We start from the raw sequence: 14,789 nt of genomic DNA on the forward strand, positions 1-14,789 counted from the left end.
AGCTTTCCCTAAGAAGCCTGCTCATTTCCCCATGAGAAACCTAGGAGAACGGCAGCAGTGCCGCTAAGCTTAGCATCAAACACCAACCTAATTCTCACCAGAAGAAAAGAAATATAGTTCAGCATACACTCATTCAAAAAATACCTGTGGAAAAGCATTTGTGGGCGACAACAGTAAGCAGAGCTCTAGCTCTCACAGGCTTTAACCTACTGGCCAATCAAGGGCAAGATCACACACACACACACACACATTTATCTCTTTCATACACCCACCCACACACACATTTATCTCTTTCATACACACACACACACGTATGCACACATACATAAAACTGTCTATTTCGATTTAGAACTACTAGGCTTAGGTTTACCCTTCCTTCCTACTGAATTATTCACATTTTACTACTTTGAAATGTTTGTTCAAAATCAGCAAAAAATTTTTAAAAAAGAAAATTTATGCTGGGCTTGGGCAGCCTCCCTTAACTGCCTGGGGTCCATAGCTCCTCCGTTTGTAAAGCTGTGCTAATCAGTTACCTTTTGTGCTGCTGTAAAAGTCAGAACTAATACACATTCATCCCTTAGCATGGCGCCTGGCACACAGCGAACAGTGGTAACTAATAACTGTAATTAAGAGCTGAAGTACTTAGGACTACTTTCTGTAGTTACTTGTTCCAAGTTCCCCTCCTACTGAGACTAACAATCTGCAAAGAAATAGTTTTCAGAGAACAAATCATTTAATGAAACGGGCAGGTTTATATGTAGATTTTTTTTCCTGCTCACTAACAATACCCTAAACACATACCCGTGAGCAATGGGAACAGAACCTTGTTAAAAAGCAACTTTCTAAAACCTGGAAGGAGTTGGGCGGTGGTAGCGCATGCCTTTAATCCCAGCACTCAGGAGGCAGAGGTGGGCGGATCTCTGTGAGTTCGAGGCCAGCCTGGTCTACAGAGCTAGTTCCAGGACAGGCTCCAAAGCTACAGAGAAACCTCGTCTCAAAAAAAACCATAAATAAATGAATAAATGAATGCCTGGAAGGAGCAAGAAAACCCTCTCAGCAGTTTCCCTTTGAGAGATGCAGGCTGCATCATACTTACTGAGAAAGTGTCTGGCTCCTCTCTAAGGCTGTCACTTCCTGCTTCTGGCCATGCAGGACCAATGCCGCTGTTTTGTGGAACAGTTCAATTGAGCAGGCAGTCAGTTCTGCTAAGCTCCGGATTGCAAATGCATGGATATCCTAAAAATCAAAGCAAACAAAGGAACAGAATATTATTGTTGGTGTTAATTGCTGCAAGTGGAAATGACGGTCCCTTGCTTCCCACACTGAAGAATGCAGGGCTTCCCATGCAGGAAAGGTGAAGGCCACTGTTTACTAGACCCGCTCTTCTTCCACAGCGCGGCTTACAACTACAGAAGATTGGCTGTGACCATGTAACTGACTCTGGCCAAAGCACTGAGGTCAGTGTCTGACAACTTACTCCTTCCACCCAACAACATCCAACTTCCCTCCTTCCTTCCACCCTTCACTATTTTTCTTCATTCCTCGCCTACAGTCTGAAACTATTTTATGATGCCATCCTGAATCATAACATTGAAATTACTGATACAAGCTTAACAAAAGGACCCTCATCTCAACTGTAATCTCTATTTTAGTGGGGGGTGTGGGGGGTATTCACCTGTGTGTGTGCACGTGGAATCCAGAGGCCCATGTCCAATGCTTTCCTATATCACTATCCACTTTTGTTTTTTTGATTTTTTGAGACAGGGCTTCTCTGTTTTTTGTTTTGTTTTGTTCTGTTTTGTTTTTCGAGACAGGGTTTCTCTGAGGTTTTGGAGCCTGTCCTGGAACTAGCTCTTATAGACAGACCGGGCTGGTCTCGAACTCACAGAGATCCACCTGCCTCTGCCTCCCAAGTCCTGGGATTAAAGGCGTGTGTCACCACCGCCCGGCAGGGCTTCTCTGTTTAACAGCCCTAGCTGCCCTGGAACTAGCTCTGTAGAACATCGCCTGGCTTCACTTTATTTTTTGTAACAGGGTCTCTCACTGTACTTGGAGTTTATGGATAGAGGTGGACTGGCTGGCCAGTGAGACCTGGGAGAATCCTCCTGCCTTCACACTCCCACACCCTCCCATGCTGGGGTTACAACTGTGTAATACTACACCCAGCCTTTTATGTGGATGCTGGGAACCCAAGTTTATGTCCCAATGCATGGGCAGCAAGCACTTTACCACTAAGCCATCTGCGCCCCCTCAATTTTATCTTTTTTTTTTTTTAAAGAGCTTAGTTGCTTTGGTTACCTCTATTGAATTCTTTTTGGCTTCCTCAACATTTTCTATCTCCAGCTGTTTTTCTCCTCCTTCTTTCTCTGCTGCTGGTTTAGCCAGAGATGTCCTAATCCATTCGTAGGCTGTATTTCTTGCCTAAATAAAGGAAGATAATCCAACAATTCAATGTAGTTCTTACCAGGAATACATCAGCACTCTGGAGAACAAGCTCTTCTCATCAGAAAAGACCATGTGACTTTTAAGTCCTTGTCTTACTAGATACAAACTCGTACACTGAACCTTGTCCAGTGGCTCCTTGTGAACCCCGCTGGCTCTGTGGCTTATGTTAGGTAGACTGCAGGCATCTGGAGCACAGATGAGACGCGTACATGTGCTCCTGAAACTGGAAGCCAGGTCAAGCTGCGGAGCACTCCCCAGCCAGGAGTCCTCTACATCCCTCACTCAATCCTGCCCACACCAAAGACTTCTCTACTCACCATCCACAACCTGAACCACCCTTAAAATTCATAAAAACGGGCCCTACAATCACTCTCATTTGTACCTGCATGTTTAAAGCACAGCCAGCATCAGACATGCCCACAGTCACATGTACTGATCCACTCACTTACTGTGTGAAGACTGCCACTCCATACAAACTCCACCTTTCTCCCGGTAATGAACCTTTCTCAAGTTTCCCTGGTTTGTTTTGTTGGTTGGTTTTAACACGGTCTTATGGTTGTTCACATACCTCACAGTCACTGTTTCTCCATCTACAGCTCAGTGTAATGCTGACCTTGCTGGCCTGGCTGCACTCTCTACAGATCTCACCCCGCTCACCCTACTACTGCTTCTGCCTACATCATTACTTCCAATCTTAACTTCTTTCTCTGAAAAATTAAAGCCATGACGTCCCTCAGTAATGGATTGTAACAGAAGAGTTTTAAGAAGAAACAAGCCCTTTCTTTCCTAAGTTGTTTTTGGTCGTGGTGTTTATCGCAGTGACAGAAAGGCAAGTGCTCTTGAGTGAAGGCATCCACTTAATTAATTTTATACAAACACAAGAACACATTGAAAGTTGAGCCAGGCAAGAAGACAACAAATGACCTTGGTCATTCCAACTAAATCACAGACGTGCCACTGCAGTAAGCCTTTAAGGGCCCTGGGTGGTGCTGCAACCAAGGCTATGCGAACGAGCTGAAGAGAACCTGGTATCCATTTGTTTCAGGGTCCTTTCCTCCCTCTTCATAGAGGACTGCTCCCAAAGAACCTGCTGGAACAATCCAATCTAGTTCTAAATAAACCTTCCCTTCCCATTACTTAAATATTAACTTCTCTGTTTCTGAAAAAAAAAATATATATATGGGGAGAGGGCACACACTAGGGAGATGATTAAGTTGGCAAAAGCCAGGCACAGTGATCCATGCCTGTAATCCCAGCGTTAAGGGGCCAGAGACTAGAGTATCACTGGTGCCTTCTATTCAGCTAGGCTAGGAAAATCAGTAAGCCTCAGTGAAAGACCTTATCTCAAAAAGAAAAATGGAGAAATGACTGAGGAAGACATCTGACAGCGACCTCTAACCTCCATATGCACAAACACATGACCACAAGGGTATGCACACATATTAAAAAAAAAACAGATGAATTATATCAAAGCACAGAAGCAGGAATAGTCAGTGTGTTAGGCAAACAGATATATATATCAAGACCAGAGTATAGAATACAGAGAATACAGACAAGTTGGGACTGGAGATGGATCAGTGGTTAAAAACACTATCTGCTCTTCCAGGGGACCCAGGTTCAATTCCCAGCACCCACACAGCAACTCAAAACTGTAAGTAACTCAAGGATCCAACACCCTCATTCAGACATACATATAAGCAAAAGACCAATAAAATAAAAATAAAAATAGAAGAATTTTTTCTAGACAAGCTAGAAAAGAATTGTTTTATCATTTTCACAGTAAGAACCAGTATGCAGGAATCAAGAACGTAGCAGTTGGGAATAGGGCTCAGTTGGTAGGAGTAGTTAGTATGCAGAGGTCCTAGGTTCAATCCCTAGCACTGCATAAGCCAGGGATAGTAACATATGCCCCTATTCCTAGCACTGGGGAGGTGGAGGCAGAAGGATCAGGAGTTCAAGGTCTTCTCAGCTACAGGGTGAGTTCAAGGTCAGCCTGAGCTACAGTCTCAAAAGAATCATAACAGAAGCTAAATTGAGGAAGAATCCCCAGCACCAGACATACATATATATGTGTATATATATATGAAGAAAATATGAGGAGTCGGAATAAGAGAGCGGTGGTATGGTGTTTACCTGTCTCTTCACAGTAGCTTACCCACAGCAAAGGAAGTAAACTGTAACTACAGAGACTCGCACAACACGTCACCAATAAGGAACAGATAAACAGCCCACACCTGCAGATGTGACAAGTCGCCACACAAGGTTCTGGCCTGGGAATGTACAGACTAACTTAACAAAAGAAAGAAAACAGCAGACAAACGTTCAAGGCAGGTAACAAACAGGAATGTTCTACTTTTAGAACGGGGAAGTTGTGTTTTTCAAAAAGATATACATCATGAAAGACAAGGGCTGAGGAACTACTACATATTAAAGGAGTCTAAACACAGGACAACTAAAACCAGTTCAGTCTCAGGTTGGCTGGAGAAGAAAACACCTGCTAGGAAGAACAGCATGAAGTCATTAAGACAGTATTGTGGTTTGAATCCGAATGACCCCTAAATGGTGGGACAAGCCTTAGATCCCAGATTATGGGATTCTTTGATGGCAATAGTGGCGCACACCTTTAATACCAGTACTTGGGAGGCAGAGGCAGGCAAATCTCTGTGAGTTCGAAGGCAGCCTGGTCTTCAGAGAGAGTTCCAGGACAGTCAAGGCTACACAGAGAAATCCTGCCTGGACAAAACGAACAAACAAAGAATGCCTCCCATAGGCTCATACATTTAAATGTCTAGTCACTGGGGAGGCATTACTTGAAAAGGAGAAGAAGGACAGGAGGTGTGGCCTTGCTGGAGAAAGTGTGTCACTGGGGTGGGCTCTGATGATTCAAAAGTCCATGTTAGGCCCAGTTTCTCCACCTGTTGTCTTTGAATCAGGATATAGCTCTCAGCTACTGCTCCAGCACCGTGTGTGCCATGCCCCTGCCATGATGATAATGGCCTCTGAAATGTAAGCAAGCCCCCAATTAAATGGGTTCTTTTATAAGTTCTGCCATGGCTATGTTGTCTCTTCACAGCAACAGGACCGTGACTAGGATAATCAGCTGACAAATATGGAGAACAGATGAAATCCAAGTCTTTCATTCATGTTAATATACAGAAGTGACAACCGTACTGTGGTTATGCAAAGGGACAGGCATATCATCCCACTTACTCTCAAACAGCTACAAGAACAATGAGATGCATGTGAAGACAGAGAAAGTACATGTGCAAGCACATGCGGTTAGCAACAGAAGTGGCATGTCAACACTAGTGACCGTACAGGAATTTTTTGTACTGTTTTTTGTCAAATTTTCTTTCTTTTCGATGTTGCTTCCAATAGACTAGAAGCAATGTCATGCTTTGACTCTGAAACGTCCCCTAAGGGCTCACATTTGGAACAGTTCCCAGCTGGTGGAATATGCTGGAGGGCTGTGAACTCTTTCGGAGGTGGGGATGAGAAGGTCCCTAGGGGCAGGACTCTGAAGGGTATGGCCCAGGCCACTCTCTGCTGCCATAGGAACAGCCAGTACCTCACACTCCTGGCACCATGGGGTCAGGACTGAACGGCCATGCCTTCCCCATTATGGCAGACTAAGATCCTCTGAAAACATGAGCTAACTAATAAGTCTTTCCTCCCTTGAGCTGCTGACATCAGAAATTTCAGTCCCAGTGATAAAACAATTGCCAGGAGATCGAGTGCTAAGTGGCTGCTGAGCACACACTGGGGAATGCACCATCTTCCCAGGCCAGCACACCGGGGCACAACACAAAGTCTCTCACTTCTCATCTGCTGGGAGGGGAGAAAGGATGGCTGTGCTGACTCCACACAGCCAGCAGCTCTGTGGCCAAGCAATGATGCATGCCTGCTGCTGACTTCCGCTGCAGCTGTTCAGGGTTGGGAGAGGTGGATGCAGAGGCTGGAGGCAATGCATGAAAACCAACAGTATCTCATAAGCAGACAGTGGGATGCACGGGAGTGCCCTTCTCTGAGCTCGGACAAGACTCTTAGACACAAGACAGTGCAGAGTCTCCACCAAAGACCAGGCTCAGTCATGGTACTTCCTCATCCCACATTCTAAATGGTCACTAGCAGACTCACTGTCAGTCATTGTGTGACCACAGCAATGTCCAGCTCCAGGTCCCAACAGGAAGGGGCCACAGCTCATCATTTCTGATCAGTGATCTCACTCAATAGACACTTGACCTTTGATTCCATGAAGTTTGGTCAACACTGTCAACTTTTGTTTTATTTTCTTTTGTTTTGTTTGTTTTTCGAGACAGGGTTTCTCTGGAGCTTTGGAGCCTGTCCTGGAACTAGCTCTTGTAGCCCAGGCTGGCCTCGAACTCACAGAGATTCGCCTGCCTCTGCCTCCCAAGTGCTGGGAGTAAAGGCGTTCACCACCACTGCCCGGCCCATCATTGTCAACTTTAAATGACCAACTCTACAGGCTTGATTAAGCATTCAAGCAAATGAAGCACTCCATATAAACAGGTCAGAAAGGGACATGTGATGAAGAGATGGACATGGGCTTCACAAGCTAACCTGGAGAGCAGGAGGCAGGGAAAATGTGCTCCTTTTCTAGAACTATCAAGAATATACCCTCCATGCTGGCAATCTAACTGGCCAGAAAATTACAATCTTACATCCATATATTGGTGGCGGGGGTGGGAGTAGGAGTGGATAAGAGACAAGGTCTTGCTAAGTAGCCTAAGTTGACTTGGCTTTGAACATGCAATTCCCCTGCATCAGCCTCCCAAGTGGTGGAATCAATCACAGGCATGTGCCACCACACTGTACTACCCATTAAAAACTTATTAAAAAAAAAAAAAAAAAAAAAAAAAACTAAGATCCCCAAAATGGAGTAACTTACCCTGGTGAGTTTCTCTGGTCTAGAAGATACATGAAGCTGAGCAAACAGCTCTGTTATCTCCTTGGTAAAATCTTCATCACCTAAAAACCAAGGCCCACATAAAACATTTGAGAAAGACCACCAAGGATGCTCTGCTGTCTAGATTTAAGTCAACTTGATCCAAGCTGAGTCATCTGAGAGGAGTGAACCTCGAATGAGAAAATGTCCCTCTAAGATGGGGCTGTAGGCAAGCCTGTAGAGCACTGTCTTCATCAGTGGTTGGTCGGGAGGACCCAGCTGATTGTGGGCTGGTGATCCTGGGTTCTACAAGCTAACAGGTTGAGAAAGCCATGAAGAGCAAGCCAGTAAGAAGCAGCACTCCTCCATGGCCTCTGCATCAGCCCCTGCCTCCAGGTTTCTTCTGTCTGAGTTACCTAAAAGTGTAAACAAAATAAACCCTTTTCTCCCTGAGTTGCTCTGGTCATGGTGTTATCCCAGTATTAAAGGCCCTCACTAGGATAAGGAGCACACAAGAGACACCTACACAAACAATAATGCCCTCCTTTCTCTCTCATCTGGCTCCCATAGTCATTTGGTTTTCCCAACTAAGTTCTAAATGTGACTGGGTGTAAGGGAGGACTCTAAAACCACTTGGAACGGTCCATGAAGCTCACAAAACAACCAATTATAAATCTATATTTGCTCCACATAACAATACCACCCTGTGGTATATTTTAGGTTGTTCATAACAGAACATTACAACAGCACATATATTAAATTTATAAGCATTCAACTATATTATCAAATGATCAAAAAGCTGTTACTATTAAAAGCAGTGATGAAAAAAATGTGGTAATTGCTGTCAAGTCCTGCTACATAAACTGAGGACACAACAGCTGCTGCATTAGAACAGAAGTAGTTGCTGGGCTGGGCTGGGCGTGGGGCTCAATGGCCGAGTGTCTGTTTAGAGCATGGACGGAAAGGAGGCAGGTACTTCTGTTAAGAGGGCTGTGAATAGAGAGGCTGGAGCTGCCCATACAGAAAGACTCTGAAATGAGGTCTAGAAAACATGGGGGCTCATGGGAAGGAAAACAACCAACATCCAGAGCTGGGCTCTGCACTGTCTCCTCCTGTTATTCCCAAATTTCTGTCTTAACTGCAACAGTGACATACAATTAACTATCAAGTCACTGAGCATTTTCCACGAAAACCAGAGAACCGGGACAGGCAGGCAGGAGGACCACATAGGAGAGCTAAGGCAGGGCAGGCAGGAGGACTGTGCTGGAAGCCACTACTGTGTTTTCAAAGTCTTCATTCCTAGCAAAGGTAAGCAGAAATGTCACAGATAGTTCCATCTGTTCAGAAAATTTGGAGCCCTCTGAACAGTAAAGAAAAATGAAGACTTCTAATTATCATACAAAGCCCATATGTTAACTAAATTGAACAAGTACTATTAATTTTTCCATGTACAAATAACCTAAATTAGGTTGACAAATAAATGGGAACTGTCTGGTTAGGAACAATGGAACAACTTAAACCAAAACTGCTTTTTTGGTTTCCTGTTGAGTTTTTTAAAATGAATTTTTTTTCCCTATTTACTTATGTTTTCTAAATAATGAAAATTCTAGCAAACATTTGTTTGGTACCTATTATGTACCTGGCTACAAATATATTTAATTTTTCCTCATGACACCATGAGAGGAATTAGATCATCTTCTAAACAAGATGAAACAAAGGCTCCATGCTGAGACACTTATAGAGGTCACATGGCTTTGTGAGAGGTAGGTCTTCATTTGGAACCCAAATCTAACTTCACTGTATCACTTGGGGTACTAAATGGCATCTCAAGCTCTCCGGACAATTTCTAAGACACACATTCAAATCCCATTTCCAATCAAGAGCTGAACTTTACGTAAACTGTCACTTAATGAGATGTTACAAACACAGCCAGTTTGACTTCTCAGTACACAAAGAGAACAGAAAACATCCCTGTCTTACAAGTAAAGCCACACTCAGCCTCTGTTCTTCTCACACAGAAAGGCCTAAGAGGTGTCTCAGAGGATCTTTGCTTTCAGTAGACTAAATTATTTGATTTCCCACTCACAGTAGATTAGAAAGGAAAAAATTGAGACTGAGAGCCTTCTAAGACAAGCTTCCCACACTCAACGGAAGTAAAAGATGAATCACCAGAGAACAGGGACACACAGCTCTAAAGCAATCACAATCACAGAGAGTTTTTACAGGGCTGCAGTTTGGCATTAGACCAGAAATCCTCAAACATTATAACCCTGTGGCCTCCCATGAACTATCATTTTAAATGCAAAGTATATATATATATATATATATATATATATATATATATATTTTAAATGCGATAAAAATGAAAACTAATGTATTTATTCATTAAAAATAATAAACACTATAATCAGGATATATTGTATGAGGAAAAAATCTATTTTCAATAAAAGAAAAATGCAAACTATTGGGAATAAAATAAAGCCAGGCTGGGCAGACGGCTCCATGAGTAGCGTACCCATTAGATTACTCGCATTAGAATCTGCAGCACACACATGAAAAGCCAGGCATGACAGCTCATGTCTGCAATATCAATGCTGGAATGCAGAACAGAGGACACTGGGAGCTCACTGGTCAGCCAGCCTAGCAGAAGCTGGAGCTCCAGACTCACTGAGAGATCTTGTCAAAAAAACAAAAACAAAACAAAACAAACAAACAAAAAAAAAACCCATAAGATGGAAAGCAATAGAGGAAGGCACCCAACATCATACTCTGGCCTCAACAAGAATATGCACATATGGGCATGAACCACCTGACACACATGCGCGCGCGCACACACACACACACACACAAATGGTACTAGCCTACTTAAACTTTTTGAAACAGGGTCTACACAGTAGAAGAACTTTAATAGAAGTTCTTGCCTCCACCTCTCAAGTACAGAGATTACAGACATGGGTCACCATGGCCCATTTTATGTGGTTGTGGGACTGAACCCTGAGCTTCAAGTATACAAACATTCATTCTACCCACTGAACTATGCTGCCAGCCCCAATAAAACATACTTCCAAAAAGTATCTTCCAAAAAAGGAAAACTTAATGAAAACAGTATCACTGCTCTCTATCTTTGCTCCATGTCTGACAGCTAGCTTTAATGAAGAGAGCTAGACTCTCTTGAGCAGTTTCACACTTAGACTGCTGAGACAGGATGTTCTAAGTATGTGAAAAATATCCAACCTTACAGAGATGCACTGCAGCAACGGAAGATTTACTTTAATGACTTTCTAGATAACAGTAATAATTACCCTTGAATAATCTTGTGAGTGTATATGATGAAGAGGGAGGAGGGGGGGAAGAGGAGAGGAGGGGGAGAGAGAAAGAAAGGGAGAAGGGCAGAGGAACAGCCTTGGGTGTGAGTCCTTGCCTTCTCTTTGTTTAAGACAGGGTCTCTTTGATGTCCACTGGAGTGTCCTTCAGGCTGACTGGTCTGCAATATCCCAGGATTCTGCAGTCTCCACTTCCCACCTCCCTGTAAGGATGCTAAGATCACAGAAGCCCTCTACCACACCCAGCTGTCACATGAGTTCTGGAGACAAACTCAGTTCCTACACTTGCATTTTACCCATCAAGCCATCTCTCCAGCCCCCACTGAATACTCTTTAATACTACAGGAAAATTCAGGAAGTGCTTATTTCTTAAAGGTTAGCAGCAATGACCTATATTACAATGAACCTGAAGACACACTACCCAGTCTTGTACAAGATTGTCTTAAATTAAAGCCCACTGGACTATCTCTTGCTCAGATGCAATTTTATACATCACATATCAGTCAGTGAAAAACATTCATTCTGTTGAGAAGATATTCAAAATGCTGACACATTTCACTGTAAAACACACAAATGTGAATGCTACTGTACTGCACCACAGGGCTCCTCAGGAGAGTGCACAAACAGCCCTGGAAACTGCCAAGTTCATCGAAACAATAAATATGTTTCACAAAATTCTAACTTTCACATATTCTGAATTTTCTTCATCAATGACTTAAACAAGTCAAGGGTCATTTTATTTACCTTGCTGTTGCTTTTTAAAGATTAATTTTATTTTAATTATATTTGTGTTGGGAGGGGTATGTGTGATGATTTGAATAAGAATGGCCCCCAGAGGCTCATATGTTTGAATTATTAGATTAAGGAGTATCACTATTTGAAAAGATTAGGGGTATGGCCTTGTTGGATGGGTATGGCCTTGTTGGGTAGATGTGGCCTTTTTAGAGGAAGTGTGTCACTGCAGGTGAGCTTTGAGGTTTCAAAAGCCTACGCTAGGTGCAGTGGCTTGCTTTCTTCCCGCTGCCTGAGGATCTGGATGTAGAACTCTCCAGCACCATGTCTGCCTGTGTGCTGCCATACTCCCTGCCATGATGAAAATGGACTAAACCTCTGAAAACTGTAAGCAAGCCCCAATTAAATGCTTTCAATTATAAGAGCTGCTATGGTTATAATGTCTCTTCACAGCAATAGAACCCTGACTAATTGGATACCCTGGAGATGGAGTCTCAGGCAGCTGTAGGTCACCTGGTCTGGATGCTAAGAATCAAGTCTGGGTCTTCTGCAAGAGCAGCTCTTAACTACTGAGCCATCTCTCCAGCCCTATTACTATTCTTTTTGTTTTTTGTTTGGTTGGTTGGTTTGTGGTTTTTTGAAACAGTCTCACTATGTAGCCCAGGCTGGCCTGGAACTCACTGCATTCCTCTTGCCTTTGCCTCCCAAGTACTGGAGCTACAGGCATGCTCCACCAGCTATTCCCTTCTGAATGGCCTATGCGCTGTTCATACTTCTGTGAAAACAGCCTTTATGTCAGGAGAGGGTTCAGCTCAAACCCAATACCACATGCTCTTCCTGAGACAACAATCATCCTTCAGTGTCCACTGCACAGAACATGGGAGTTCACTTTAGAGCTTAGATCTGATAACACTAATAATTTATACCACTTTCTCCAATTCAAGGGTCAATGAAACAGGCCCTTTCCTGTAACTGAGTGGATGGCAATAAAGACTCAACACAGCAGTGCAAGTGCCACCACTTTGACAGAGACACACTGTGGCGGCACCAGTTTCACCTGCTGCTATTCATCAGCTGGGTGTTAAAACAGGAAAAGCTGAACTAAAACTCTTTAGAGGAAGTTCTGTTCCATTCTGACAGTGCTATGCAAGTCTGACTCCCTGAAGGGTGACAGGGACATAGGATCACCACACCACACCTCACAAACCACCAGCTTAATCTGCTGCACGGGAGGCAGGCCCCACATGCCACGATGATCTCTGAAGGAATCTTTCTTTACATTAAACTTCAAGGGTTTTTGTTGTTATTTTGTTTGTTCAAGGCAGGGTTCCTCTGTAGCTTTGGAGACTGTCCTGGAACTAGCTCTTGTAGACCAGGCTGGTCTCGAACTCACAGAGATCCACATACCTCTGCTTCCCAAGTGCTGGTATTAAAGTATAAGCCACCATCGCCCGGCCCAACTTCAATGTTTCTAACTGCTTGCTTCATCAAAAAAGGGCAAAAATTATCATTAAACTCTAACTTCTTGATTTTGGAAATATTTTCAACTGAAATATCCAAATAAAACTGTCCTGATCAGAGTTTAAGATGCACTTCCCAGGAACTATAAGTAAACCATATTTCCTGATAATTTTGCAAAACTGCGTCGTCTCAACATTTACATTTCCTAACACACAGAGATATTAAATTGTAAACATAACAAAGACAAAGGATCACCCACAGTCTGAGTAACAACTGCCTTGCATGCTTCAGGAAAGGGCCAGGGGTTACAGACACGGGAAGGGCATGGCTGAAGTATCTAAACAGACATGAAGGCTCACAGTGGCGACCAATCAAACAGGAAAGGATTTGAGAGGTACAGTTCTCCAAAAGAGTAACAGGCAGACCTGTGCAGCAGATGAGACATTGGGAAGTGGAAGGGCCCTGCAGCAGAAAGCCCTGGTGAGGGGAAAGCATGGAGATTCTGTAAGAAAAGTACAGAAGGGCCAGTAACTGACTTCAAGGACATCGCTGCAGCCAACAAAGGAGCCACCACTTGGGTGCAGAAGCCCGGTTACCTTGTCTCTCCTCCTCCTCTTCCTCACAGAAATCTGCTAGGGAGAACGCTTCTTTGAGCTGCTCTAGCTCAAGTCTTGTGGTCTGTAATTCTTCTCCACTCAGAGAACTAAGGATAGATTTCACCTAAATGGATATGAGACAATGAAAATTAAAAGAATCTCAAATAGAGATGAGTCCGTGAGTCAAATGAAATCTAAATGATAAACTAACCAGTTAGCACAGCTGTTCTGAAGAGGGAGGGGGAGAACCACCTCACTATGTGGTCCAAGCTAGTCCTGAACTCTCAAGTCTCCTGCCTCAGCCTCCTGAGAATCAGGACTATAGACTTGCATCACCACAGTCAACTCCTAGTCCTTAAAACTTTTAACGTGGAGCTGGAGAGATGATTCAGTGGTTAAGTACACCAACTGCTCTTCCAGAGGACTCAGATTCAATGCCCAGCACTCACATGGCAGCTCACAATTTTCTGTAACTCTGATCTGAAGGAATCTGACACCTTCACACAGACACACATGCAGGCAAAATACCAAAATACATAAAATAAGAATAAACAAATCATTAGAAAAAAGAATTTTAGGGTTGGAGAGATGGCTCAGAGGTTATGAGCACTGATTGCTCTTCCAGAGGTCCCGAGTTCAATTCCCAGCAACCACATGGTGGCTCACAGCCATCTATAATGAGATCTGGTGCCCTCTTCTGGCATGCAAGCATACATGGAAGGAATGCTGTATACAAAATCAATAAATAAATCTTTTTTTTAAAAAAAAAAAAAAAGAATTTTAATTCAAAAGCTAATTGCTACAGAAAGGAAAGTTGGGAAAATCTGTGCTTTCCAAGTCACATGGGCTAGAGATGTCTGAAAACTATCAGGGCTTAAGCGCAGCTTAGAAACAAAGGGGAATGAAAGGGTCTTCAGTTGGGCCGAGACGGTTTGGCAGCTAAGAGTGCTTGCTTCTCTTCCACGGGACCTGAGTTTAGATCCCAAACATGCTGCTCACTACCACCTACAATCCCTGCTCCGGGGATCTGGTATCCCCTCCTGGCATCCATGGGAACCTGCCGCACATGGCATACACATACACAAATAAAAAAAAGGTGAATACTGATCCAGGTATGATGATGTCCACCTTTAATCCCAACACTCAGGAAGCATAATCAGATATCAATGAGTTTGAGGCCAGCCTAGTCTACAGCAAATTCAGGCCAGTTAGGGCTACACAATGAGGTCTTGTTTACACACGCATATACACACACACAAACTTCAACCAACTAAAAGCCAATAGTTAACTGCATGCAGACTGGTTGCTTAAGTAAGTTTTTTGGCA

The 14,789-nt window shown here is 43.5% G+C and overlaps 1 protein-coding gene across 9 annotated transcripts in view; it reads right to left on the minus strand.

Annotated features, from left to right (window-relative positions):
- Fam114a2 (family with sequence similarity 114 member A2) overlaps positions 1-14,789 on the minus strand; it is a 35,946-nt gene that overhangs the window by 10,788 nt on the left and 10,369 nt on the right. For all 9 annotated transcript variants that reach the window (XM_057773780.1, XM_057773782.1, XM_057773779.1 and 6 more), the window contains 4 exons: positions 13,464-13,587; positions 7,355-7,434; positions 2,299-2,421; positions 1,097-1,236 (listed from right to left, as the gene is read on the minus strand). In XM_057773780.1, coding sequence (XP_057629763.1) covers positions 1,097-1,236; positions 2,299-2,421; positions 7,355-7,434; positions 13,464-13,587 — 467 coding nt within the window. The remainder of the gene's footprint in view (positions 1-1,096; positions 1,237-2,298; positions 2,422-7,354; positions 7,435-13,463; positions 13,588-14,789) is intronic.

This window comes from Chionomys nivalis, chromosome 7 (genome assembly GCF_950005125.1).
Source record: "Chionomys nivalis chromosome 7, mChiNiv1.1, whole genome shotgun sequence".
Classification (NCBI taxonomy): Eukaryota; Metazoa; Chordata; class Mammalia; order Rodentia; family Cricetidae; genus Chionomys; species Chionomys nivalis.